This window comes from Aotus nancymaae, unplaced genomic scaffold (genome assembly GCF_030222135.1).
Source record: "Aotus nancymaae isolate 86718 unplaced genomic scaffold, 86718_ANA_hifiasm-v0.15.2.pri h1tg000040l, whole genome shotgun sequence".
In the NCBI taxonomy this organism is placed as follows: domain Eukaryota; kingdom Metazoa; phylum Chordata; class Mammalia; order Primates; family Aotidae; genus Aotus; species Aotus nancymaae.
The window spans coordinates 25339107-25365351 of NW_026988454.1; the positions used below are offsets into that span (position 1 = coordinate 25339107).

The following is a 26245-nucleotide window of genomic DNA, read 5'->3' on the forward strand; positions in this document are numbered from 1 at the left end:
TTAAGATGATATATTTTATATTATGTATGTTTCACAATTAAAAAAATATCTTCCCTTATAAATGAAGGGGCTGAAACAAAGGAGGCCAAAGTGTTGAACAAGGAAGTCTAAGACGGTTTGTGACAAAGGAGGCTAGATCTTAGGTGACTTGGTTTTCAATCCTCAGCCCACTCATTTCCTGCCTGCCTTCCTGCCTATCTAACAAATGCCAGAATCATGATGAGGGCTCTCTAGAAAAGTGAGAAAAACCTGTTCTTGGGCCATCTGGGACAGTAAGAATTCCCATCTAATTTTATCAAACAGATGACAAGGGTAATGAAGCAACAAGAAAAGCAACATTTGCAAATACTAAATAACTGCTAACTCTCAAAAAATAAGTCCACCCTCCCGTTTCTCCTTGGCTTTCCCAGTTGCAGTTATCTTTGCAAATATATACAGAACTAGAAAGAAACCACCAAAACCTCTATTGGCAGAATTGTGCAACTACATCTGCATTTAATTTATTTGAAGCAATATATGTTGTATCTTAAAAACAGAAGCCCTTTTCTTCACTTCCTTTCTCTTTCTGATTATTGAGTCCCAGATAAGACTAACTTCTCAAGCTGCTTCAATTTACTGCGACTTTAAAGCACTACCTGACTAGCTGTTCTCTTTGGAAAACTGGGCCCTACTCCACAAAAAAGGGTCAGTTACTTTCTAACATGTAGGGAAAAAAAGCCCACTAGTTTCTGAAATAGTCTACCGCGGTCCAAATGCTACTGGAAGCATTTTCTTACCTGAGTACTCGTATGTTTGATTTTTATTTGAACAGGATCCTTCAGATTCTGGATAGTAATATTTCCAATACTGCACGCCATCACATAACTCACTAAGCGTTTTCTTTGGGGTCCTACATCCTTTTAAAGAAAAAAAAATCGTGTGTATCAGTCAGAAGTACACACTTTTATTTTACTTTGGTGCTCCAAAATAAGCAAACTGTCAGCAATTTTTACACTTAAGATCTTCAGTTCTCGAACATCCTGTTTATCACATCAAGTTGCTGGCTTTCCTGAAGGAGCTTTGTTACTTCCCTTATTATAATAAATACATTGAGGGAACACTGGGAGCCAATATTGTAAGATTATGTTCATAAAACTGCATTCTTGATTGTGGTGACTGATGTCAGCCAGTTAACATCTGAAACAATGCAGACTCATAAATAATATAAACTCATAAAAAGCTGTGAAACAATTAGATCATTTCCCTATTCCAGAAAATAGATGAAGTTGTTTTCTTTCAGAGAAGTACGAATACGGTGTGAAAAATAAAAAGCAATTCATCTTTCACATCCATGCCAACAGCCTAACATGTTTACTAATTTATACCTAAAAGTAATACTGAATTCAAGTCCCATCCAGGACTTCTATCTTCTTCTCTGATTGTATACTTGCCAGCATATGCAGATTTCACTTAATTAATAAGGTTAACAGAAAGTCAAATCTGTTACATAAAATGGCTTGGACCAATAAGCTTTCTCTCCAGCAAGTTCATCTCTATTTTTTTCTTTCCCTTGTATTTCTTGTCCAAATCTATATGATAGCTTACAAATCAGTTGTTTTGTAGTAATTACAGGATTTCTTAAATTCCAAATAAAACTCAGCATCCAGAATACAGCTTTTTATTTATTTTGTATGGTGGTCACTGCTAATAAAGTCAGCTATTAGGTGGTGATATCCAGCCTTTCAGCAAAACACACAAAAAACCCCATCATATCTTGCCCGCTATGATAGGGGAGCACCACAGAATCCTTAAAGTTTGTTTTTCATTCTACTGTGAATTTACTTTAACATTTATATACGCTAATATATAAGATATGCAATATATATTTATAACATATACATATAACATATGCTTCTTTTTGTTTTTTAAGAGATGGGTCTCACTATGTTGGCCTGATTGTTCTTGAACTCTTGGTCTCAAGCTATCCTCCCTCCTCTGCCTACCAAAGTGCTAGGATTACAGGCAAGAGCCACCTCACCTGCCCAGATATGCTTCCTAATAACAACTTTGGTAGGGAAATACCAAAGGAGAAGGAAACAATGACTCAAAACATGACAGATCCTTGCAAATCTAAGAGTTGCCTCCAACCCTTTCCACAGGGCTTCTGTACCATTCACATTTTGTGGCACCTACTTCATTTGTATATTGGTTTTAAGATAACATTGTCATACACTTCAAATTGCCATAATTTTAACAAATGCAGTTGTAAATGTTATAGCTATTAAATCTTTCAGGGTAAATTACACGTTTTTATATAAAATGCATAAATTATATTTATATACATCACAAAATTTGTATAGAGATGGTTCCTAAAACATTTGTTGATAAAATTTTTAAATTTTGGATTTAATTACTGTCAAGGATTCCATGGTATTCTTTTTCCTTGACTATATCTCTACTTGGCCATTCCTCTACAAAGGCAGATCTATTAAAATCAATTCCCTGGCCTTGAGACTTGCTATTTTCTCTTATAAAAGTCACATTGTTCAATATGCACTGATACCTTGAATTTAATAGATAAGTTTTATTTTTTTTTTAAATAAAAGCCCAGCAAAACCACTCTAGATCAGGTTGTACTTGCAAAGGCAAACAGAGGTCACCAGTGTTTGCTGGCAGTGGGTCTTCTAGTATCTAGAAATGATGCCAATAAAAATAATAATATGTGCTTAGCACAATGCCATCCAACTCTGCGGATGTGTGAAGACCAAAGGTCACTTGAAATACTAATGGGAAAACTGATTAAAGCCAAGAATGCTGCTCATTATGTAAACAGTGTTTCCTACTGAATTTTAAAAAAAAAAAAAAACCTTTCCTTTGGTGTGCAATTTCCTTTAAAGGCCTAAATGATTGAAGAGCATAAAATATTTAATGAACCTAATAATAAAGTCATTTATTCACTAATTCAATTTCTAATTTTTTATGCAGGCCTTAGCCTAATACTTGAATAATTTTAAAAACTGAAATACATACAACCTGTTAAGCATATTATCTTAAATAAAATATTTAAACAATTATATAAAATATTTTCAGTTTTGAAAATGCAGTAAATTTTTCTAAACCTCCTGATATATTTCAAAGGAATCCAAACCTTTGTTTTTTTACCTTTGAGCAAAGAAACTTCATTTGCAATTGAAAAATTATCATTTAATGAATGTGTTTACCTGGAAAAGTCCAGTTTTGTTGAAGAAAGTAAACTGTGCTCTTCTAACTAATGCAGAATCTTCCTGACTTAAATTCTCAAGTAAGTTTGGAGGCAAGATTACAGACGCCAGTGGATCCACTTGTCCACTCTCAAAATCCATCTGTCACACACACAGAGATATATTGGTCAAGTGACCACAATTAAATGGTGATAATAACTTTATTCCACATGCATAGTTAGGCAAGTGAACAATTGCAAGTTCAAGTTAGTCAGGACCAGGATTTCCCTTTGTACCTATGGTAGTCACTGTAACTCCTGGATAAACCCCTACAGACAGAGCTGTAGATCTCATTTGGGTTTTACATGTGTGTCAAAGGAGAAAATGCATTGATTTTAACAAAGACATGGGGAGAAATCTATAAATCAGTCAACATTTTCAAGTATAAGAATTAGATTTACCAGCAGCAGATTTTGAGGTTTTCTCAAAACACGTAGTGAAAGATAATAACTATGGGAGGAAGAGGTGAGGGAGAGAGAAAGAGACTGAAGTTAACTTGTTGATTTCAGACTGCATTAAAATTTTATGAACACTCTCAGATAGCATTTTTCCTGAAACCATAGCTCAAGGCCAAAGAATGCTTTCTTGCGAAAAGTCTTGGAATGAGAGTGAGGTTGACTGAGTTTTTACTCTTAAAATGTGAAAGAGAATTATCCAAAAGAGCCTCTAGTCTAATGGAGGAAAAAAAGTCTTGCCTGTATCCTGCTTTCAGGATTTTTATATTTTCAGTTTGTTCTATCTCCACAGTTAAAGAAATAGTACACTTCACATATTATACTCTTCCAGGTCAAGAACAATGCTTCATTCATTTTGTTTGCTCTGATGGCTAATATTGTCTGGCATGCAGTAGGAACTTGAAAATTCTTTGCTTATGTGTCGCTTGAACATGTTGAAAAGATTCTCCATTAATCTAGCCCCTGCGTACGTGTCTAGGCTTGCTGTCACCTTCTATCCCAGACTTCTACATCACATGTTCTCAAAGCGTGATACTTAGACCAGCAATGTCTAAAGAACTTGCTAAAAGTACAAATATGAGGGGGGCCTACCTAGGACCTATTAAATTAGAAACTCCTGGAGTAGGTCCCAGAAATCTGTTTTAACAAGTCCTCTAGAAAATTCTTTTTCTTTTCCAGAGTCTCACTCTGTTGCCCAGGCTGGAGTACATGATCTCGGCTCACTGAAATCTCCGCCTCCCAGGTTTAAGTGATTCTCATGTCTCAACCTCCCAAGTAGCTGGAATTACAGGCATGCACCACTATGCCCAGCTAAGTTTTTTCATGTTTTTAGTAGAGATGGGGTTTTACCATGTTGGCCAGGCTGCTCTCGAACTCCTGGCCTCAAGTGATCCATCCACCTTGGCCTCCCAAAGCGCTGGGAATACAGGCACGAGCCATCGTACCCAGCCTCCTCCAGAAGATTCTAGTATTCAGTTTGAGAATCACTGGCAAAGAGAATGCACCATGCTTCTTTTCACGTTGGGGCCCTTAATAAAGTTCTTTCCTGTAACTGAACTGATCCTCACCCCAAGTATAGTGTTCTCTACTCATGCTTAGCTCCAGTAACCCCACTTGTAGAAGGTAAATGGATCACCTCTGTCACCCAGGTTATGAAAGTATACCCATTCTGAGCTTCCACAATACGTTATGGCTACTGCTCTAGTTAAACTGAGCCAACATTCAGACCTGCTTGCCACCTTATGGACCAAGATCTCCTTGAAGCAGCAACTGCTAAGTGATCAGAAAGTTTTTATATATCTAAGTAATTAATTAAAATTAAAGAAACCACTGGCTCATTACCTGGAAATATGATTCATTATTGCTTGGAAGACCAATGCTAAAATTTGAAATTGCATTTGCCCCTGGTAACAGGGATGATACGCCAAGAGCCAAATTCTGAGTTGTAATATTCACATGTGATGTGTTATTTAGGTCTATCTTGAAGGCCAACTCATCAATTGTTTTTAAAGCTCTAAATAAATGACAAAAATACCAGTGTTAAGTAATACAATATCTTAGGTACTTAAACATACATGTTTTGCTTTGTGGCAAAATATAAACCAAATAAAATTGTTTTTAGATTTTCTGATCTTAACATGAACACCCATAAAATTACCCCAAACCACAATGATATCTGTTAAAACATGGAATCACAGGGATAGATGCATCCTCAAGAGAAATAATCTGCTTTAAGGAAAATCGACAATTAAATCATCCTGAACAAATACTGTTTTTCATTTTAAAACAAATTTTAAGAGCCTCTCTTTCCTCACATGACAAAGCATTCTCCCTACCTTATGGCTTATCAAGAATCAAAGGAAATAATGTGATAAAAGTGTTTTGTGAACTGCAAGACACTGTAAAAATGTTTATATTGTTATCATGTAGATTAAGTGAGAAAATACATTTTTATCAAGTATAAAATTTTCTTCAGAGAAAGGTTGAAGGGAAGGAAATAAAAAACAGTAAATATTTTAATATTAATACATTAAGTGAAGCAATTAAATACAAACTGAATCATATAAATGTAGGTATATTTTCATCTGTCCCAGCATGTTCATTTCAGAAGGCCAACAACCATGTGGCTGTGGCTGTCAGTGGCACAGTTCACAGTATCGTGGACTTCTGATGACCAGTTATGCATAACTCTACTTGCCAACTAAATTTAGAATTTTTAAATGAAATTTAGGACTTCCAAATAAAAAATGAAATACTGATTATGCTTTCTAGGGCTATGGATATGGTAAATTATATTTCTCAAAAAAAAAACCACACACACAACTTTTAAGTTCATGTTGTCAATGACCTTGCTTAATTATTAATGACTATCAATACATCTTGCAGAGATTTGAATTATGAAGTCTGAGCACAAAGTGTTTAGATAGGTGAGAAATTATGTAACATCATATTTATCCAATAAAATTTACTCTCCAGAAAAAAAAAAATACTTACTCAGACGAAGACTCAAGTAAGTCACTGTCTGAACTGCTTAAGATATTAGAAAATATATTCATTAGAGTTGAGCCAAGTGTTATATCAATGTTTTCTTCTTTATTCACAATTCTTTTGACTTGTTCCACAATGTCGATAATATTGGCTGAGGTTAAGTTCTGACCATCAGTGGTATAATTTAAAATCTGGTTAGCAACTTCATTTGCTTCCTCTAAAAAAAAGGCAGAAGAAAATAACACTAAGTTTTATCTGCATATTTTGAGCATTTCCAGGAATTCAAAGAAGAGTGTAATATTTTACTTTACAGTTGAAGCAAGAAAGTGAGATTTTCCTGTTTATACTTCATCCCCATCTTTACAAGGCAATAATATTTCTTTCTATGCAGAGACTAACTTCTCTCTTTAGTAAGATACACATAACTTGGAGGGATGAATGATCACACAAAGTTCTAAGAGAAACGTCCCCAGAATCACTGAATAAGTATATATTTGCTACTTAATACAAACTACAAAATGTTGACATGAATACCAATTTATATGTTAGTTTTGTCTTCTCTAGATTTTCCTTACTATGTTTAATCTCCTACAGAACAGAAAGTTAAGGCCAGGTGCAGTGGCTCACGCCTGTAATCCCAGCACTTTGGGAGGCCGCGGCGGGTGGATCACGAGGTCAAGAGATCGAGACCATCCTGGTTAACAAGGTGAAACCCCGTCTCCACTAAAAAATAACAAAAATTAGCTGGGCATGGTGGCGCACGCCTGTAGTCCCAGCTACTTGGGAGGCTGAGGCAGGAGAATTGCCTGAACCCAGGAGGCGGAGGTTGTGGTGAGCCGAGATTGCGCCATTGCACTCCAGCCTGGGTAACGAGCAAAACTCCGTCTCAAAAAAAAAAGAAAGTTAAAATGAAAGTAAAAAGTATTTTCCATCTTAAGTAAAACAATCATTTGCCTTTTAATATGAAAACAGTATCACATAGCAGAAGAATATGCCTGAAGACAATGAAAACCATGAAGCACGAAGTCATTTGATTTTATCCTTGAAAAATAAAGGAAAATTGCTCACTTACTTAAACAGTTGGAGATATCAACAGGTCCCCAGTAGGCTGCAGATGAGTTGGAAGCATTGTAATAACTACGAAACAAAATAGATGTTTTAAATATTTTATATAACTGATATTGTTATTTTCACTACTTGAAGGGATTTGTATATAATGTATACATTTATTACAATATGAACAATAGACAAGCTTTCCTTTAAGACACTGAACTTCTCACTCTGCTTCCAATTTAATTTTCTCTGTTTATCTCTGTACCTGTTCATATGTCTATGTTCCCCTATCTCCCTAATCCATTTCTGTTTATCGCCCTCTCTATACAATGTTCCCAAATGCCCTCCACTTCTCCACGTCATTCTTCTTGGCCTTCCTTATTCTCTCCTCTCTCACCCGTTTGTTTCTCCATTTGCACTATTTCCTTCTACAAGTTTTCTTTTCCTGCTTTTCTATAAATAATATTAGAACTGAAAAAATTAGTTAACAACTTTTGGGATTTGCCTTGATTTCTAGGTAAGTTTCCTTTGAAAATAAAACTGTAATGCATTGAAATAAATCTCATGGTAAAAATTCTTACGGGAAAAAAATCAGTGGCTTACATCTTGGAAACAAAATACTAGCAATATCCTAACCTGAGATCCATTGGCCAAGTACTGCTTTAAGAACTTTACAGGTACAATCTGATTTTGAGTTCATATAACTACAAAGCAGATTATAATCCCCATCTTATAGAAAATAATTTGGAATTTGATAAATCAATGAATTGTCCATCTCACGGCCAGGAAGAGAAAGAGCCACATTTCAAACTCAAGTCCATAAATCTCTGAAGTCCCCTTCTTTCCTCCCTACAAAGTGTCAAACACAGGAGTATTTACAGTATGCAAAGTATTTATGCTTAGGCATTTCCACTTCTGACTTTCCCCCCAAAAAGGCTCTAATTGAGAGTGAGTGGGTGGAGAAATGGATTTAACTTGCTATCATGAAGCCCTGCTATTGTCTTGTCTCTGAGGTTTCTGTTAAACATTTAGAGAAAATCTATACCCTGACAGTTTCCGTCAGCAGACTGGATCTTGTCTTTATTTCTACCCCAATCTGGATCTTGTTTTTATTTCTTCTTTGCCTCCTTTCCCCATTCCAACAATAATCAGTACCAATATTTAAAAATAAAAAGTTTCAGAATTCCAGATGCACGTTCCAGGGCTAGGCTAGAGGAACAAGCTACTTTGGGCTCTGATGCTACCTACTGGCTTCTAAATTCTTCAATGTTTCTTTGAGAGGGATTGATTAGCATGTGGCTAGGAGGAAAACACTGCCTTTCTGAGTCACCAACTTATGTTATCTTTACTCCCCAGGAATGAATGAAACAGGCATACATAGAGATTTCTGCCCTTCTTTGCAATCAATATAATGCCTGAGAACTACCGTGCTGCACGCATAGCCCTGGGAAGGTTGATGACGTGGAGCCTTGCTGACAAAAGTCAGTGAAAATATTACCATATCCGTGAAACAGAAAAGCCAGGCTTTTCTGGGCAAGGAAGAGAGTATTCAGAAGGTCTGATAGATGGCCAGTAGAAGCCTTTGGGTTCCTCCTCAGCAAGACATAGACCTATATGAAAATAAGAAACAGCATGAGAAATATTCACCTATTTTTTAAAGTTAGAAATTAGAGGTGCAGGATGAAAGCAAAATGACAATACTGGTAATTAGGTATTTCTTTAATGTAATACCAAAATATTAGTGTTTATGTTCAGATTTGTTAAAAAAAATAGAAGTTAGAAAAAACATTAACATTTAATACACTTCAAAAACAAAAATTATTACATCAGACAAAACCATTAAGTAACAGTTATATAAGTATAAACATGAAACATACATTATCTTTCTAATCACTAGCAGATACTAGTTTTATTAAAAGAAACACTACAGAGAAGGAAAGCAATCCTAAAAAATTCAAACTGTAATTTAATTTTTTTCAAAGAGGAAAGCCTACAAATGATGCCTTGATAGTGTCATCTTTGAGTTGTGGGGCTATTTTATGGAAAATGTTCCAGCTGCTCTGACAGCCTCTCCTCCCTTACTAAGGGGGCCACAAGAAGGAACCTGCAAACCAACACCACACCCTCAGACTTCTTTATCCTCAAATCATCTGACTTTTTGTTTGACAACTCTCGAAGTAAACTCCTGACATCAATGATTCAGATTTTATATTTTAAAGAATATCAAAGTAACAGCAATATATCAACAACAATAAACTCCTGTATTTTGGTGAACATTAGCGAGTTACATCAGTTTACTGGGAACCAGTCCTATCATCACCAACTGAAAATTCAAATCACTTTCCCATGTATACCATGAGCTTTAAAACTGTCAGGTTTTAGCCTTTTATTTTTCCATTAGTAGAAATGTTTATCTGCAGACTCACTTGCAGAAAAACAATAAAATGGATAATTTAAATTAAATGGTTTAAGTTAAATGTCTAGGTATACCGAGACAGTGGTGTTGAGCTTTCCCAGTCTATGAGGAAAGAGATGCGCTGGTCCTCCCAGGGTTCTCCAGTCATAGATAAACTACGATTTGTCAGGCTCTTTCTTTGTGAAAACCCCTATTGGTGAAAGGGTAGCAGGCTGCATTCTCCCTCTCTCCAAAAAGCCCCATTTGTTAGGAAGTATTTTCCCATACAGACTCAGAAATGGTTTATTATCATGATTAGTATTATTTGCATTCATTCATCTCTATGAGGTCTTTGTAAATGTGTGCATCAACCCAATAGAGATGGGTGGCTCCTCACAGAAGTGGAGATGCCTGCCTCTTTACTACACTATGATTCTGGCCTTGGTCACAATCGCCCTCTTCAAGGCTGAGGAACACTTGCCTCCCTCAATTCAACCTCCTGAGTGTAGAGAAGGAGAAGTGTCAAAGTTTTCTTTTCTTTTGATCTCTACTAATGTACCTAATCATAGTATAACTGTAAACATAGAATAATATTAGAACAATTGCTTTTTGTTATCCAATTTGCAAATATTTGCTTTCCTAAAATAAAACTCATCCAGACTCATTCATTCATTTATTCAGCAAGTGTTCAAGTTCCAGGGAATGTACTGGATTCTGGACTATGGTCTTTTGATGTGTATGATGATCTAGGCATCTGGACAACATGAAGCAGAGGCTCAAAGGCAGTGATGTCTATACTCAATGTCAGAAAAGCTTCCATAGAAGAAGTGACTTAGGAGCTGTCTTTAAAAATACATAGGTAATAATGAGGTTGATGGTGGGAGTGAGGAACAGTGTGGGCAAAGATATAGAAAGGTCAGGTAAAGGAGCACAGGCTCTTTGTGGAAGCACAAGCAGTGCCACATGTGTGGTTAGAGCTTAGGATGTGAACAATCTCCAGGAGAGACTTGTTTCTAGGTTCAACAGAACCCCCAGATTCCTGACCTACTACTAATAGAGACAGAAAACATAAGAGGAGGAGTCATTTTCTGTTTGTTTTTTGAGATAGGGTCTCATTCTGTGGCCGAGGCTGGAGTGCAGTGGCATGAACATGGCTCACTGCAGCCTTGACCTCCCAAGTTCAAGCGATCCTCCTGCCTCAGCCCCACCTAGTAGCTGGGACTACAGGCATGCACCACAACACCCAACTAATTTTTAAATTTTTCATAGAGTCTCCCTGTGTTGTCCAGGCTAGTCTCAAATTCCTGGTCTCAAGTGATCCTCCCACTTTTGCCTCCCAAAGTGCTGGGATTATAGGAATGAGACACCATGCCCAGCAGGAGATGTTTTATAACAGGAAATCTCCTTAAGATTTATCTCATTAGAGTTCCCATATCCACATCTACACACTCTTTTTATTCCTGAAGTCGACACCAATGATGATCAAGATTATTCTGGCATTTTGTACATATTGTTAGTTTTTCAAAATACGTCCCTATAGTAAAGTATAAACTTTCATCTACCTCCTTCATTTTCTTGGATTCATAAGTGCTGTGCTGATTTTTATTTTTTGCTATGTCACACATTTGTTACTGAATTTCATCATCAGAAAAAAAATTTACATAATCAAATAGCACATTAAGAAAGAATATTCCTGTTGTTTCAATTAAACCTGAATATATAGTTATATAAAATGCACATTATAAAAAATTAAAGTCACTTACCTAGTTGTCTCACATTTACTCTATGTAGCCTTAAGCCTTCATCCAAGGACTCATTATTTTTTAGGAGCTTCTGCTGAATGATTTTTCCTTCTAAATTGGTATTGTTGGTAGCATTGTAAACTAGAAGGGCCCAAAGTACCAACCTAGGAAAACATTTCAGATAGAACTGTTGTTGTCGATTGGTTGGTTGTTATTTGGTTGGATAAACAGAACATTTAGATGTAGATGGATGACCATCAACTGTTGTGACTGAAGAGATCAGCCAAGGTGCTTACAGACTTTCTCTGCTGCTGTGAAAATTATAATGATAAAAATATTCCAATATTTTTCAACTCACCATTTGTCTTTTGAAATTATTAAGTGTTACTATTTATAAATACGGTACAATTTCTTCAGAATAGCAACAAATGATTTTCTATCTCCATGAAGCATTTGCAAGTACTTTGTATAGTAAAAAGTTTAACAAAATAAATACTCAAAATAGACTTTGTGATTGGCCAGTATATTACTTAAGAAGGTTATAGAACGGTTGATGTTGAAGAGCTTGAAAAAGGAAATGCATATATGGGAAGCAAAGAAATTTATCCCACAATTTCTTTTGTTAAAAACTTTTGGTTCTATGATTTAAAGTAATATAATTTTCTGTTCAACTACAATCACAGCTACAGTCAACAGTAGAAATCAAAACTATCAATTTAACACTGAGGTAAAAGTAAGCGACATTATTTTGTCAAATAGAGAAGAATTTCTTTTGCTTATATGTGATAGCTCTGGGTTCACCAAAAAAATTTGTTTCTTCTTCATATTCAGAGGAGAAATAAATAATACTATGTAAGATAAAACATTATATTATTGAGATCAGTTACTATCTACATGCCAAAGACCAAGTAGTAGTATTGTTTTTAAACTAGTTATGGAATGCCCAGTAGAGAGGCAGTGGCATGTTTTATTTATGAAACTGTGAATATTAATAATTATATTATATATAATTATGTAATTATAATAAATATATATAAGTATTAGTCATAGTAATTTATTTGTGGTGTTAAAAAATAAGAAGGAATATGTGAAATATTTGCTATTCAATGCTAGGTGAAATTAAAGAATAGTTCAATTTTTCTTTCCTAAATATCTGTGCTAATCTCAAAGAAAAGGTGCTCTACTATTCTCATAATTAACTCTGAAAAGCTCTCTTTAAAATAATCTACTGCTTACCATTCACATACAAGCCATATTTCAGGATGAGGCAAACACAGAGGTGAACATAATTATAGCTGTGAAAAACAGATGTCATTATGATAGCTTAACAATTTTTAAAATGGCCTATGAAAAAGTATCCCTTGATTAAATCATTGTTTGAAGGCAAGCTTCACCACTCCAGTTGGTGAGAACTTACAGCTGGAAATGTAAACTTTTACTTGTCTTGAATACTGAGAACATAATTAGCACAAAGTATTGTGGGTGATATTGAATAACCAAACCCAATAAGTCAGGAATAGCCATACATTTTCACAGGTCTTATCTGTGTGATTTCCTCTCTCATCCTGAAAACTGAAACTACTTTATGGTTCTACAAAGTCACATTCTATCTGTTGTTACCATCAGTCATTCTTTATTTTAAAAAAAAAAGTCTCTGTGGTTTTGGTTTCCTGTCTGTCTAGGCAATAGAGTATGATAGCATTATTTGAAGCTATGGTCTGTGTTAAGTGATACAATCAAATTGAAAGGAAAAGTTTAAATAAAAAAAGAATGTGTGTAAAAGTAGTACACCATGGTTTTGAGAAAAGCTGACACTATAAAGGCTCACCAATGAGGGTAAGAGCCATAGAGAATAGAAGAAAAGAGAGACAAGAAAGGCTATAAACATAAATATTAAAAAATGGCAAGAGTTCATACCAAAAAAAACCCTAAATATCTGGATTTTCCTATATACACTGTCTTAGTTCATTCTCCCTATAATTTTCTGTAAAATTACTCATTGGTTTGACAGACCAGGAAACTGAAATCCCATGAATTTAAATGTCTTTCAAGCAAGAGTTTCTGAGTGCTGACATGTAATAACGATGGCTGATTTTGGTATCACCTTGTAGTTGAAGAATCACAGTAAGTAAACTAAAAAGCGAATGCTGACTGCCTGAAGAATGTATACCATTGGCGATATCTACCACACCCAGGGCTGTCCCAATAGCTACAAAAAGTGTCCAGCAAAGGGATGCCAACTGCTGCTGGATCCATTACTGAAGACGCAATATGATCTAACAGAAAGGATTGAAAAAAATTATTTGGTTAAATAGTAGAGAAGAGTTCTGTCACCTTCAAGAATACAGTACTGAAATACATTACTGTGTTTTCATATCATAAAGAAAAAATTGTAATGCCAGAAAATAAAAACAAGTTTCCTTAATCAGATGGCTCAATCCAGTCCATTTAATATATATACAAAAATGACATCTTTCAACGTAACTTTCAAAACATTTGTTTTTCCAATGTTGAACTGAAAAGAAAAAAAAGTTCTCTGGTCAACTCTCATATGAAATGTTATCTTCTCATGGTTAAGAATATATCACCTGAAAAGAAGCAGACTCTATCATCAGGGCTGTGTGTCCATAATATCAATTCAGTCTATTGAGATCCAGCAAGACTTATAGAAACTTTTGCTTTATAACAAATTAAAAAAAAATCTATGGAGGCTACATATGACATGTCATGCCTGTAATCCCAGCACTCTAGGGGGCTGAGACAGGAGGACCACTTGAGGCCAGGAGTTTGAGGTCAGCCTGAGCAACATAGCGAGACCCAGTATCTACAAAAATAATATTTTAAAAATTAGCCAGGCATAGTGGCACATGTGTGTAGTCCCAGTTACTCAGGAGTCTGAGGCAGGAGGATCATTTGAGCCCAGGAGTTTGAGGCTACTGTGAGCGATGGTCACACCACTGCACTCCAGCCTGGGTGACAAAGTGAGATTCTGTCTCAAAAAAAAAAAAAAAAAAAGTCTACAGAGATGCAATACATGATCCAAATAACCTAAACACAAGTAAATTTATTCCATTTGGAAGTTTAGGTTTTTTTGTTTTACAGTACTCTAAACATTTGGTCCTTACATGCCAACTGGTCATACATGCTGGACATAGCCATTAAATTATCTTCATGATTAAAGCATGATCCTGACATACAGTTTAAAATGGAGACTTCAGAAAATTAGCTAGAGCTTTAAATGCTGAAAACATTTTGGCATCTATTATCCATATTATTAGATGCTATCATATATAAACACTTAAAGCTATTTTCTTTGAAGGTGTCTTTGTAATTTCAAGCAAGAGGCAATAGGTTATCATAAACTAGAAATACTAAAAATAATAATTCATCCATTTTAAATGCCCTATTTCTCAATTATTTTCATCAGATGTACATTACTACCCAGTCTGTTATATTACAGTTTTAACTACAAGAAAAAATAGCATACAATAGTGCTAAAGAAATAATTGTGCGAAGTTTTTCTTTCCCATCTGTTTTCATTTTTCTACCAGATAGTTAAAGTAGTGAGCAAGAGAAAGAATGCTACACTCTTTATAAGACTTTGTCCTGTTACCTTGAATCATTCTCAATGCTTCTCTTGACTTTAATCTTGTCCTCTCCAGAGCTCAGGTGAAAACTATAAATAAAATACATATATTCATTAATCCACCTCTTCAACTGTATCATCAACAATAAAATTTGGGGACCTGAAATAAAGAGACAGAATGGGAATTCTAAGCCAATATTTCCAAATGTGTGTCCTGAGGTCGTAGCTTCTTTCATAAAGCTAGGCAACTGTGTGCTTTTGCTCTGTTTTGAAGATCCACAACGCATATTACTACACTAAAGAAATGGAAACGTTCCAATAAAGAAATCTGCTTCAGTTTGTTTAATAATGTACTTCCTGAACTTATCTGACAACTTGACCCCTTTTCTGTGTTACTGAATCTCTTATGTTCACAGAATATATGTTTAGAAGTCATGACATACACTTTAGAAAATGAGTTCAGGTGTAGAACTGTGAAAATAAGGTACACAGGAGGATATATGGACAATACCAATTGCTGAAGATTAGCAGAGGATTTAAATATAAATACAGTGAGGGATAATTTCAAAAAGTTAGGTTGCAATCAGACTGTAGATGTACAAGATTAGATCTGGAAAAAAAAAAGTGGTCTTGAAATGGGTGCATACAACCCAGGGGCTGCTCTAGGTGATTCACCAGGGTGTGAGAAGAAACTAACAACTTCTATGTATATTTAATGATGCAATTTTAATTTTTGACACATTATAATATATATCAATTCAGTTACACAAACACACACACACAAAACACACTTATTATTTAAAAAACAAATACAAGTTAACTGGAATGTATGATCAAAACATTTTAAAACCATCACTGCAGCATTGAGGATTTTGTGCAATAAACTAATATAGAGAGTTGTTTTAGAAAGACTGTGTATCTAGTACTTGTGTGTGTGCATTTGTATTATGTATTGGTACGATCAAATAGTAGCAGTAATTAGACACTACTTTTAGTTTCTCAAATAATTTTATTCTATCATTTACCTGATATTAATGACATAAACCGTGTAGTTCCAATTTTGGAAGGTTGAATTGAGCTGGAAAACACAATGGAAAAGGCTGAGTTTTGTTAATACCTTTAAAAAATATCTAAATCAAGTTTTTGCTTAAAACATAAGTTGTTACTGAGATAAGACCGTGAGAAAATCCTGAAGAGTTGGAAGAGTGAAGGGTAAAGGTAACAGTTACTGGATCATTGTATACCAAGAATTTGGTAAATGTTTTTCCTTTCAGTCCTCAAAACAACCAATAAAACAGGTATTATCCCTACATATTCCACAGTCTTCTAAATAAAGAAACTGAGCTTTCTCAGAAAGGAAATAGCTTGCCTAAGATCACTCAACTAAGCAGTAGCAGATCCCAGATTGGAACCCAAATCTGTCTGTTTGGAAAACTAACATTTCCTCTCTAGCCTTCATATTAAAGAAGATTCATACAATAAATACCTTCTCTATTCTTTAATTAACAAACACTGAGGTACACTAAAACATCTGTCTAATAATTACTATCTCATATTAGTAAATAAGAAAAATTATAAATTAACAATATAAATATTTTTAAAAAGAAAATAAATTCAATACTATTGGAACTATGTAATTATTAAGTGGTTATTTAGCAGTCTTTATGGTCTCAGCATAAGAGTTTTTAATGAAGCAATGAATTCCTCCAATATAAAGAAGCTTCCTGGATTTCCAACTTTCTGGAATCCCCTCCCACACGGTGGGAGCTCCCTCTGGGATTTCCCCTTTGGAATCCCCTTCCACATTCTTTGTGGAAGCCTTTCTCCTCTTCTCCTTTCCTTCTCTTTTCTCTACCTAAATAAAACCACCTTTCTGCAAAAAAAAAAAAAAAAAAAAAAAAAAAAGGAAGCTTCCATGACATAGTTTTCCATACAATTGCAAAACAAGATTTTTTCACTGACATAACATACTCCTATTAACACATCATCTCCGAAGGGTGATTTAGGCCTTGTTTCATACACACATTTAGCCTTTCTTTTAAGCATTTCTGTAATTGAATGTAAGTTTTAGGGAATCCCGGCAAAAAGTGTCAAGTTATTTTAAAATTGTAAATAGTAGTAAGTTGAAACAGGTACACCATTTATATTTTCTCTATTACCAGATATCTGCTTTGGTACCTTGCATTTTAAACAAAAAATATCTAATAAAGTTTAGGTGCAGATGAGAATAAAGCTATGTCAAAAACCATGCATTACGTAAATATAAATGTAAGCTTATTCCTTATCTAGCACAAACTTTCTAGTGAATGCTAATTTCAGATTAATAACGTTACCCATTATTTGTACAAATAAACTAACAGTAGCTTATTTAAGAATTAAAATAAAGAATTTTATCTTCTGAAATCATTCTGACTTTAAACAAAAAGAACAATGCTGGAAAGAAAATGGGGTACACTTTCTGTAGCCTGCTCTCTCCATCGAGAAGTTAAACATATCTCCTAGTGTTTGAATTAGTTACTAATCTCAGTGTGGCATTCTCAAAAATCAACAGTAGCAATTTTCTGTTATTTCAATAGAGAATTTCACCTTTCTCACCAATTTTGTAAAAGAGTTAATTACCTACTATTGTTACCTATGGTCAACTTTTGTTTAAAGAGTACTGCCTTTAAAAAGAAGAGTGTTTTCTATCAGTTATTTTTCAAATATATATAGGGGGGTGTGTGTGTGTGTACCACTACCTCTCAATGTGTGGTTAAACTTTCTTTTGCTACCAAAACACATTTATTAAACACCAAATATATATGAAAACTCATTTTTCTTACTTCAGAATGTATAGTGACTCAATTTTTAAAAATTGAACTATAACAGCTTTATATATAAAAAGAAGTACAAAGTCTTACAGTATGCTGTTGGTAGGAAATGAAATAATAGAAAACATAGAAACCTACGGAAGATAAAAATTTTGAGATTATGAAGAAAATGAAAAAAATCCATGTGCTGTATTTGTAAGAAAAAGAAGAAAACAAAATGTTAAATTTTTTAAATTGAAAACTACAAAATGTTTATCAATAGGATACTGGTTAAATTACAACCTAACTGTCCATCAACAGAAGATCTGCTAAATAAATGACTGAACAGTCACATAATGAAATATTATACATTGTTTCTTCAAAACACAAAAAAAAGATGAAGTTCTCTAATGCTGCAAATCTGGCAACAATAAAAATAAGTATGGTATAGAATGGTATGTAAAGTATACTGCTTTTATTGTAAAAAACAAAGAAAATAAGAATCTATAGTTTAATTTTCTTTCATAGGCACAAAAAAATCTGGAAAAAAGCCAAGAAAAACTAACAGTGATTTCCTATTTGCTGTTGGTTATTGGGTTGGTACCACACAGATGAGCAGCAAGAATGGGTAGAAGACTTTCATAATGTGTCTTTTTGTGCTTTTTGGTTTTGATCAAACATTCAAACAAATTTTTAAAAGAATCTATTTAAAAATAGAGCAGAAAATGTATGGATCTAATAGGAAATAAAGATACCTGTTGTCACCAAAATCTATTTCCATTTGTGTGATATTTTTCTTATTTAAGACACTGATAGCCTATTAGGCTCAGTGTCTCATCCTTTCCAAATATACTTTCCTTCTTATGCATAAGCACAATACCTCACTTACATATCTACTCATTTATTTCTAATGAATACCATCTGTGTTTCAGTATGATCTGTGGATTTGGTTAACTAGTCTTTTCCAGATTCCCAGAAGTTAGATTTTTTCTTTTTTTAAAAAAAGAAAGGTTGTAAGTTGACTTACCCATTCTGCCACCTTGCTCTGTATTTTTACCTCAGGGTGACGAAGGATGTTTTGAATCACTACGGATATTCTATAGAGAATTCCATCTGCCCATTGGAAATAGGATTAATCCGTTAATTATATTTTTATAGTCATATAATTACCAAAAATTTAAAGTTATGATCATGTAAGTTTTATACAATCAAATAGTTTTATTCCTAATCACATAATTTACAATATAAGGTAAAAGAAATAACTTCTACAAAGGCAAAAAAGTTTCTGAAATATTTTGATGTTAAGCTTACTGTCCTTGCAACTTCTTAGAAGTAGTTATCAATTAGCTTACTCTTATTACTTGCATATGTTTCTTCATATTTTGTAATTCTATAGATTTCTGATATCTACTGTCTGTAATGTGTTAACTGTTTTCATGTACAACCTGACTTCTTATAACAAGGAAATGTGCTTTTGTGCATTATAAAGATGATGAAAAGTTTTGGATATGAAAACTTGAATGAGATCATGTGGATGAATTAACTTGAAAAAGTAGAATAGGCATATACATACTTACTGCCCTAATTCCTCTCCTCTTCCTCTCTTTCCCTTGCCTAATAAAACATTTACTTCTACTAAAATATTAGGTTGCATTTCACCAGACTTTTCATCAAAAATTTTTAAATATGTTCATTTATACCAATGTAGAGGGAAAAAAAAGAAACAATATTTGCAGGCAGAATTTTAATTGGACTATTTCATTTTAAAAAGAAAACCTTATTGTAAAGAAGGTTCTGCTTTTAGGGTGGGGGGAAATCTTTAAAGTAAACTGATTTTTTTGTTTTGTTTTAATAAAAATCAAACTCACCAGCAAGGGTTTGCTAAATAGCTCTAGATGGGTGCTAGAGAGCACTTTAGTCAAAGTAGTTCACGAGAAAAATACCCTTTTAAATTATGGTAGGTTATAGAGAAAAGGAAAATTTTTGAATCTCCATTATTGTCAATCATCTTTATTCATACTTATGTATATGTAAGTCTTAAATAAAATATGCACACAAAATATAGAAATACATAATTAAAGCAATGTTGAAGAAAATAGTAAAAATTGTGGGGAGGCAGTAGAAAGAAATATAAACGTTTTTCTCTGGGAATTTCCAAATCTACCAAAATGCAAATTCCAGTTCCACTACCAAAGGAATGTCTTTCCAGTAAGAGTCAGAGTCTCATGCTAAATAATAGAAATTGCTTCCCCTAGATGTATTAATATAAATATATAAAACGGGCACAAGTCCAAGTACAGGTGAGTTTCATTTATGCAGACTATGTATTTCAACTTCTAAAACTCTCCAGGTATTTTAATAATCTTTATTTTTATATTCCTTTAAAAAATGTCCTGAATGAAAAATATTTGGAGGAACATATAAAACAATAATTCATATAAAGATAACTTTTACACTGTAGATCTCATCATACAAAATCTTAAATATTCTGAATGATTGGGAAGAAATTCAAATTGTGAAGGTCAAAGAGTTCTTTCAAGAACCTGGTAATATTATCTGACTATACAGAAGCTTCCCTACTTATAATTCAAGATGATCTAACTTTATGATGGTGGGAAAACAACTGGCAATCAGTAGAAACTTTTACTTTGAGTGCTCATATGACCATTTCATTTCACACTTTAAGTTCAGCATTCAATAAGGTACATGAGATATTCAACACTTTATTATAAAGTAGACTCTGTGTTAGATGATTTTGCCCAGCAGTAGGCTAATAAGGTAAGTGTTCTGAACATGTTTAAGGTAGGTTCAGCAAGATATGATGTTCAGCAAGTTGGGTGTATTAAATGCATTTCTGACGTTTGATATTTTCCAGTATTTTCAACTTACAGTTGGGTTAATAGGAATGCAAAGCCCCTCATTAAGTGGAAGAGCATCTGTATTATCAGTGCTAGTAGAGTATTTGAAAAGCCACCACTAGATGGAGACCTAAAGCATGCTTTTGTTATAAAAGTAGTGTTTGTTTAGGAAAATATTGCAAAATTCTACAAATCAGTATCTGTAGTCATTGACATTTCTGAATTTTTATAGAAGAATCCAAATATTTAAGATGCTTTCTTTAAACTTTGTGTTTCCTGCCCCAGTCCACTTGTTAATCTTATTAAAAATTTTATAATAGTGCAGTCAACAAGTAACCATGAGAAAAGTCCAAGAATGAACTGTTAAAGCAACATAAAAAAATATGTCCACTCAAGGGTTGGTGAGAAGGGTTTTGGACTGCAGCAAAATAACTGGCTTAAACATTGCCATTGGATGAAATGCTTAATTAAAACACATTTATGCAGGATTTTCCATGTTATCATAGCATGATTGGTAAGAGAAGTCATCTTCTCTTACCAATGTTAACTCCCATGGTGTTTTAAAAGCTATTCACAAATCTTCACGTGTTCCAGAGAGTTCAAAATATGTATGTACTATCCTAATATTAACATCTAGGCCAAAATAATTTATTATAGACATTAATTGGGGAAAAATGATTTAAGAATATATTTGTTTTCCATTTAGATACTTCTTTCAGCATGTAGAACTTCAAGCAGAAATCACTGCCTTCCATTACCAATGTGGTATCAAAACAGCATTATTTTCTGTAGGTCTCTCTCCAACTAATCTTCCCATTTTTTGCCTTCTTACACTTTTTTTGGAGTTTCTTAAAGAATACAAAAATGACTCTGCTCTATATACACTATATTCAAAGATTGTAAAATACAGGTTTGCAGTGATAGGCTTAAATATATATTTGAAAAAACAGATGTTAAAATATAAACCAAATGCTAATTTACATACCTGGCTATTTCTTTGAACTAGTGATGAGGCAATTCTATTATGACAGTGGCATTTACAATATAACTGTCAATCCTGCAGATCCTATACAACAATTTCTTTAAGATACATGGCATAAAAAGCTACAGTAATGGATCCATTCAAATGATCTAAGAAGGAATTGTTAAAGAGCTAAACGTATGTGAGAAACTAGAAGCAGTCTTACAGTCTGTACTTACTTGTAAACTCGATTTTTAGAACAATAATAAAGACTAATGGAGTTAATTCCTTACTTGAGTTGTTTGTGACAACCTCACAAAAGCTTACTATTCAGTAGCACTAAAGTGATGTTTGAAGCAGAGAAGATATGATTTGGAATGGAACAGCAATTAGTTCAAGAGCTTTTCTTGGGAATGTAAAGGAAAACGTATAAAGGGTCATTATTTGTGGGAAGCCCCAGATTATCCATATCCTAAAATATCTGTTTGTGAAAAGTAGCTTTAAAGACTTTCTTAATGTATGCAGCAGGTCCTCAAATAACATTGTTTCATTTAACGGAGTTTCATTACAAAGTTGATGAGGAGAAAAGTCAATCCCTGGCCGGGTGCCCTTTCTGCGTAGGGTCTGCATCCCTTGTCAGCATGAGGTTTCTCCAGATCTTCCAGTGTCTTCCCACATTCCAAAGCTGCGTACCTTAGATTCATTGGCCTGTCTACATGGTCCCAGTGTGAGTGGGTGTGGCTATGTGTGAGTGTCCCCTACCATGGGACGGCATCCTGGCCAGGGCTAGTCCCTGCCTGCTGCCCTGAGCTGCCCCGATGGTTCCAGCCACCCGCCAGCCTGAGCTATCTGAGATAAGCAGGTTAGAAAGTCAATGAATGAATGAATACAAATTATTGTAAAACAAAATTCATAAAGTGTAAGATAATCATATAAATGCATGACAATAAATGATACAATATGAAAGCATTCAGTGAAGCCCCATACTGAGATTGTTTTGGAACTTCCTGGTGGCAGGAGGTGCTGCTCACAATTTTGACCTTGAAAACGAACACTTGTTCCTTGATTTAACCCATCACCACCACTAAGACTGCAGTCACTTACCGGCTCATTCAACATTGGGCAATCAATTATCTTGTTTTCACTAATCTTTCTTAAATGTATGTATAGCTCATATTAACTACAATGTTTAATATTAGAAGTGTTTCAGTCTTTATTTGGAAGTTTGGTGATGCTTCTGTGATCACAAATATGCTGTAGAAACTTAACTCTTGTTTATATCAATCAGTCTATGTTAAGATTAATTTCATTACATGTCATTTTGCTCAAATTCACAGTTTCCCAGAACCTATCAACAATGTTAATGAAGACTTACTGTAATTTGAGGCATCAGAAAAAAGCCCTATTGCAAACAACAAAAATAACTTTACACAGAAAAATAGGAACATATCACAAAAGCCAGGCAAACACATTCTGTTGATATACTACGATAAATATATATGATCATCAAACAAACTCAACTCCGTCCTCTCCTCACAATGCAATGTTGTTATTGATGAACTCAGTAAAACTCCAATAGCCAAAAGTTAAAAGGACTGGACAAATTAGATAACAGATTTGACAGTTGTGCCTATCTTTCTTACAGTAAATAAAATGGGATTCTCTAATATATCAGAATGTAAGCCTGAGAATGTTTACTCTGTTTCCCAAAGAATAAGAAATTGTTAATATATAAATGATGATAATCCATGACATGACATTAAATAGTATTATTCATAAGGTAAAAAAGTAATTCTCTTTTTAATTATTTCCAATTTGGTTACATCAAAAAAAATCTTAATTATAGACTGTCTCTAATACTTTGTTAGTCTTCCTTTTTAAAAAGATAATGAAGGCTTCAGGCTCTAAGATGTGAGAAGGCAATAGGATACATAGAGAATTTTTAAATATTGTTTACATTATATTTATATTCACTTTTCATGTCTGTGTTATAATACGTAGGACTGGCTTCACTTTACAATCCTGAAATAGATTTTCCCAAGTAAATACAAATGTTTAAGTTAAAAAGTGAGTCAATTTAGGGGAAAACATCATATGAAATAGTATAGGTGGTTCAGAGATATGGTAAAAATTATTAAGATGGTACACAAATCTGAGTACACAATTTTGAGAATATTTCTATCACGTAATGACCTGAATATCTTTAAACACTAAGCTAAAATTTTTGATTAAGAATTATCCAAATTAGATTTTTTTCATTAATGTAGGTCAAGACAGACCATTTTAACTGATTCTAACATTTGCTTGCTTTGTTCAAACTCCAATGAAGGTTATGACGCAAAGAGAGATGGCCTAAACAAGGCTTTCTTCAATAATGTCAGAAATGACACGACTGAGTGAATACAGCTCCACTCCACCAAGTCAAGGACTCTGAAGCACCGTATAAATGTTCTTGGGCAGTAGAGGATGTGTCAGTCCTGGAGGGAGAATCACAGAGGCTCTTTGTATGTTCATACAAAGAGTGAAATACTTAGTTAGAATTATAATATTCCCATCTACTGGCTAGAGTCCATGTGAAATATGCACTGGAAATTTCAGCTGCTGTTGCTTTCTTAGAGGTTGCTGGAATTTTTGCTCCATCATAAATCTCCCTGGTGTAACTACCAGAATAACCATAAACACTCCCTGAATCGATGTCTTTATAACCCTAATGAAATTCATATCTACGTTTCATGTAAAATATTCCATACTTCCAATTTAAATGTCCTACAGAGGAAGTTGATATAACCTCTGAAGCCAAGAAAAAATGAACTATGTGGGTTTCTTTTCTCAGGATTTTGGGTCCCTGGTAATGTATTACAGATGTCTTGGCCTCATGAACTAAATGATTGGAGTTCAGAAAATTCCTTTGTTTCTGATGCTTCATATTTGAGAATATTACTGTATTAAAAGCAATGGTGTGGTCACCTGATTGGAATTTCTCTTTTATTAGAAGAAACTGAAATCACTCACTCTGAATTACTGAAAGGCCATGTGTGTCGTCCATATAGGAATAGGTTAAATAACTCAGTTCACCTGACTTTTCCTCTGTTTATTTCTTAACCATATACTGCTGTATTTGCAAATCATAAATAACAGAAAAGTATATTTGGAGAAAAAAAAGCAAGAAGTATTTGAAGTGACTTTAATTGTTGCCATTTAAAAATAGATTTTAGTTGATATATAATCACATTCTATTATTCTTCAGCAAATAAAAACAGAAAGCAAAGTATTACTATGAAAATTGATTTAAATGTCACAAATATATTATCACACTTAAGTGAGAAATTAAATTATTAAAATTACTTGGTTTTCTGAAATTTATAAAATCCTTTAAAACTTGTTTCCTGAAGAAAATTATCTGACAAAATACCGTAGAAATACATTTTTCTCTGATCTCTATTATGATGCAAATTACTGCCTTTTAATTAAATGCCTTTCTCTTAAAACTTTCTTTGAAAGAAACTTTGGCTTAAAGTTGCATAAGAGGAGTACTGGAAATGTGCTCATTCCACTGGTCATAAAAATGAGGAACTAAACAGAGTTATGCAATATTTATTAATTTTACTAGTCTGGTAAACCTATAAATGTACCAATTGATTCCAATAACAGAAACCTTGTTGGAATAATACATATTTATATCCTTAGAATACAATTTTTTTATGTTAGACACACTATAAATATAAAAGGTAATGATTTCTTACCATTCATTTGTTTATCGATTCTGTTAGTAACAGGCATGTTAGTGGTGACAGTAGGTGGTGTAGTACTAGGAGAGTTTACAGTAGCTGGTAATAAAGATGAGAAAGATGTAATTTTGCAAAGAGCTCATGACAGTTAATTTGGATAAGCAATCTGTAATTAATGCATTAAAATATACAGAGGAAGAATGGAAATCATTTTGAAATACAACAGACTCCAAGGTTATAACGTATAAGATGAAGCAATGCTTTCTGTGGCACATTAAGAATCAGTACACATGACCTTGGATGCTATACTACACAAGGGTCTGGAGCAAGAAAAAAGTGATGAGAGAAAGGACATTTAAATTCTAGATTCTAGACCTAGTTCTCCATTAATAGGCTGGCAATCACACAGTAAAACACTCAATCCTTTAGAACTCAGTTTCCTGAGTTGGTCAAAAGAAAAAGTTATGGAAGGCAGTCTATATAAAACCTATAGCTTGAAAGTTATCTAAACTAAGTTTGCCTAATACACTGAGTCTAGAGAAATAAGATCTCAGAAAAAAATGTACTTCTTCTTAAGATGACTGTAAAGAAAAGACAAATGAAATGCATAGACTAAGTTAATCATTTAAAGATTCCACTAAGTTTACTAAACACTGATGGATAAAAAGTATTTCACAGGGCAAGCCTTATAAGGGAGACTTTTCAAAGCATTATGTCAGATATCTCAGATGAGAAGAATTTTTAAAATAACGTTTTTTAAACTTCAGATCTTGAGCTAAACAGAATTAAAGATTTTTAAATTTCATTTAACAATTTGAAAACTACACTGAGATCATAAAAAAAAAACTACTTGATGACTTAATTTTCATAGGTTATTGATCAATGATAATATCAAAGAAATAATGTCTCCAAAAGGAAAACAAAGATAATAGATAATAATGAGTTACACCCC

At 33.8% G+C, this 26245-nt stretch overlaps 1 protein-coding gene across 9 annotated transcripts in view; it reads right to left on the bottom strand.

Annotated features, from left to right (window-relative positions):
• ADGRG6 (adhesion G protein-coupled receptor G6) overlaps positions 1–26245 on the bottom strand; it is a 140714-nt gene that overhangs the window by 34815 nt on the left and 79654 nt on the right. For 6 of the 9 annotated variants that reach the window (XM_012474508.2, XM_012474509.2, XM_012474510.3 and 3 more), the window contains exons 6-16: positions 25309–25392; positions 18774–18859; positions 15983–16035; positions 14985–15047; positions 11393–11535; positions 8733–8844; positions 7254–7318; positions 6188–6398; positions 5036–5207; positions 3201–3341; positions 777–896 (exon numbers count right to left, since the gene is read on the bottom strand). In XM_012474508.2, the coding sequence (XP_012329931.2) occupies positions 777–896; positions 3201–3341; positions 5036–5207; positions 6188–6398; positions 7254–7318; positions 8733–8844; positions 11393–11535; positions 14985–15047; positions 15983–16035; positions 18774–18859; positions 25309–25392 (1250 nt within the window). The remainder of the gene's footprint in view (positions 1–776; positions 897–3200; positions 3342–5035; positions 5208–6187; positions 6399–7253; positions 7319–8732; positions 8845–11392; positions 11536–14984; positions 15048–15982; positions 16036–18773; positions 18860–25308; positions 25393–26245) is intronic. The other 3 variants (XM_012474513.2, XM_012474514.2, XM_064360625.1) reach the window with 1 other exon arrangement.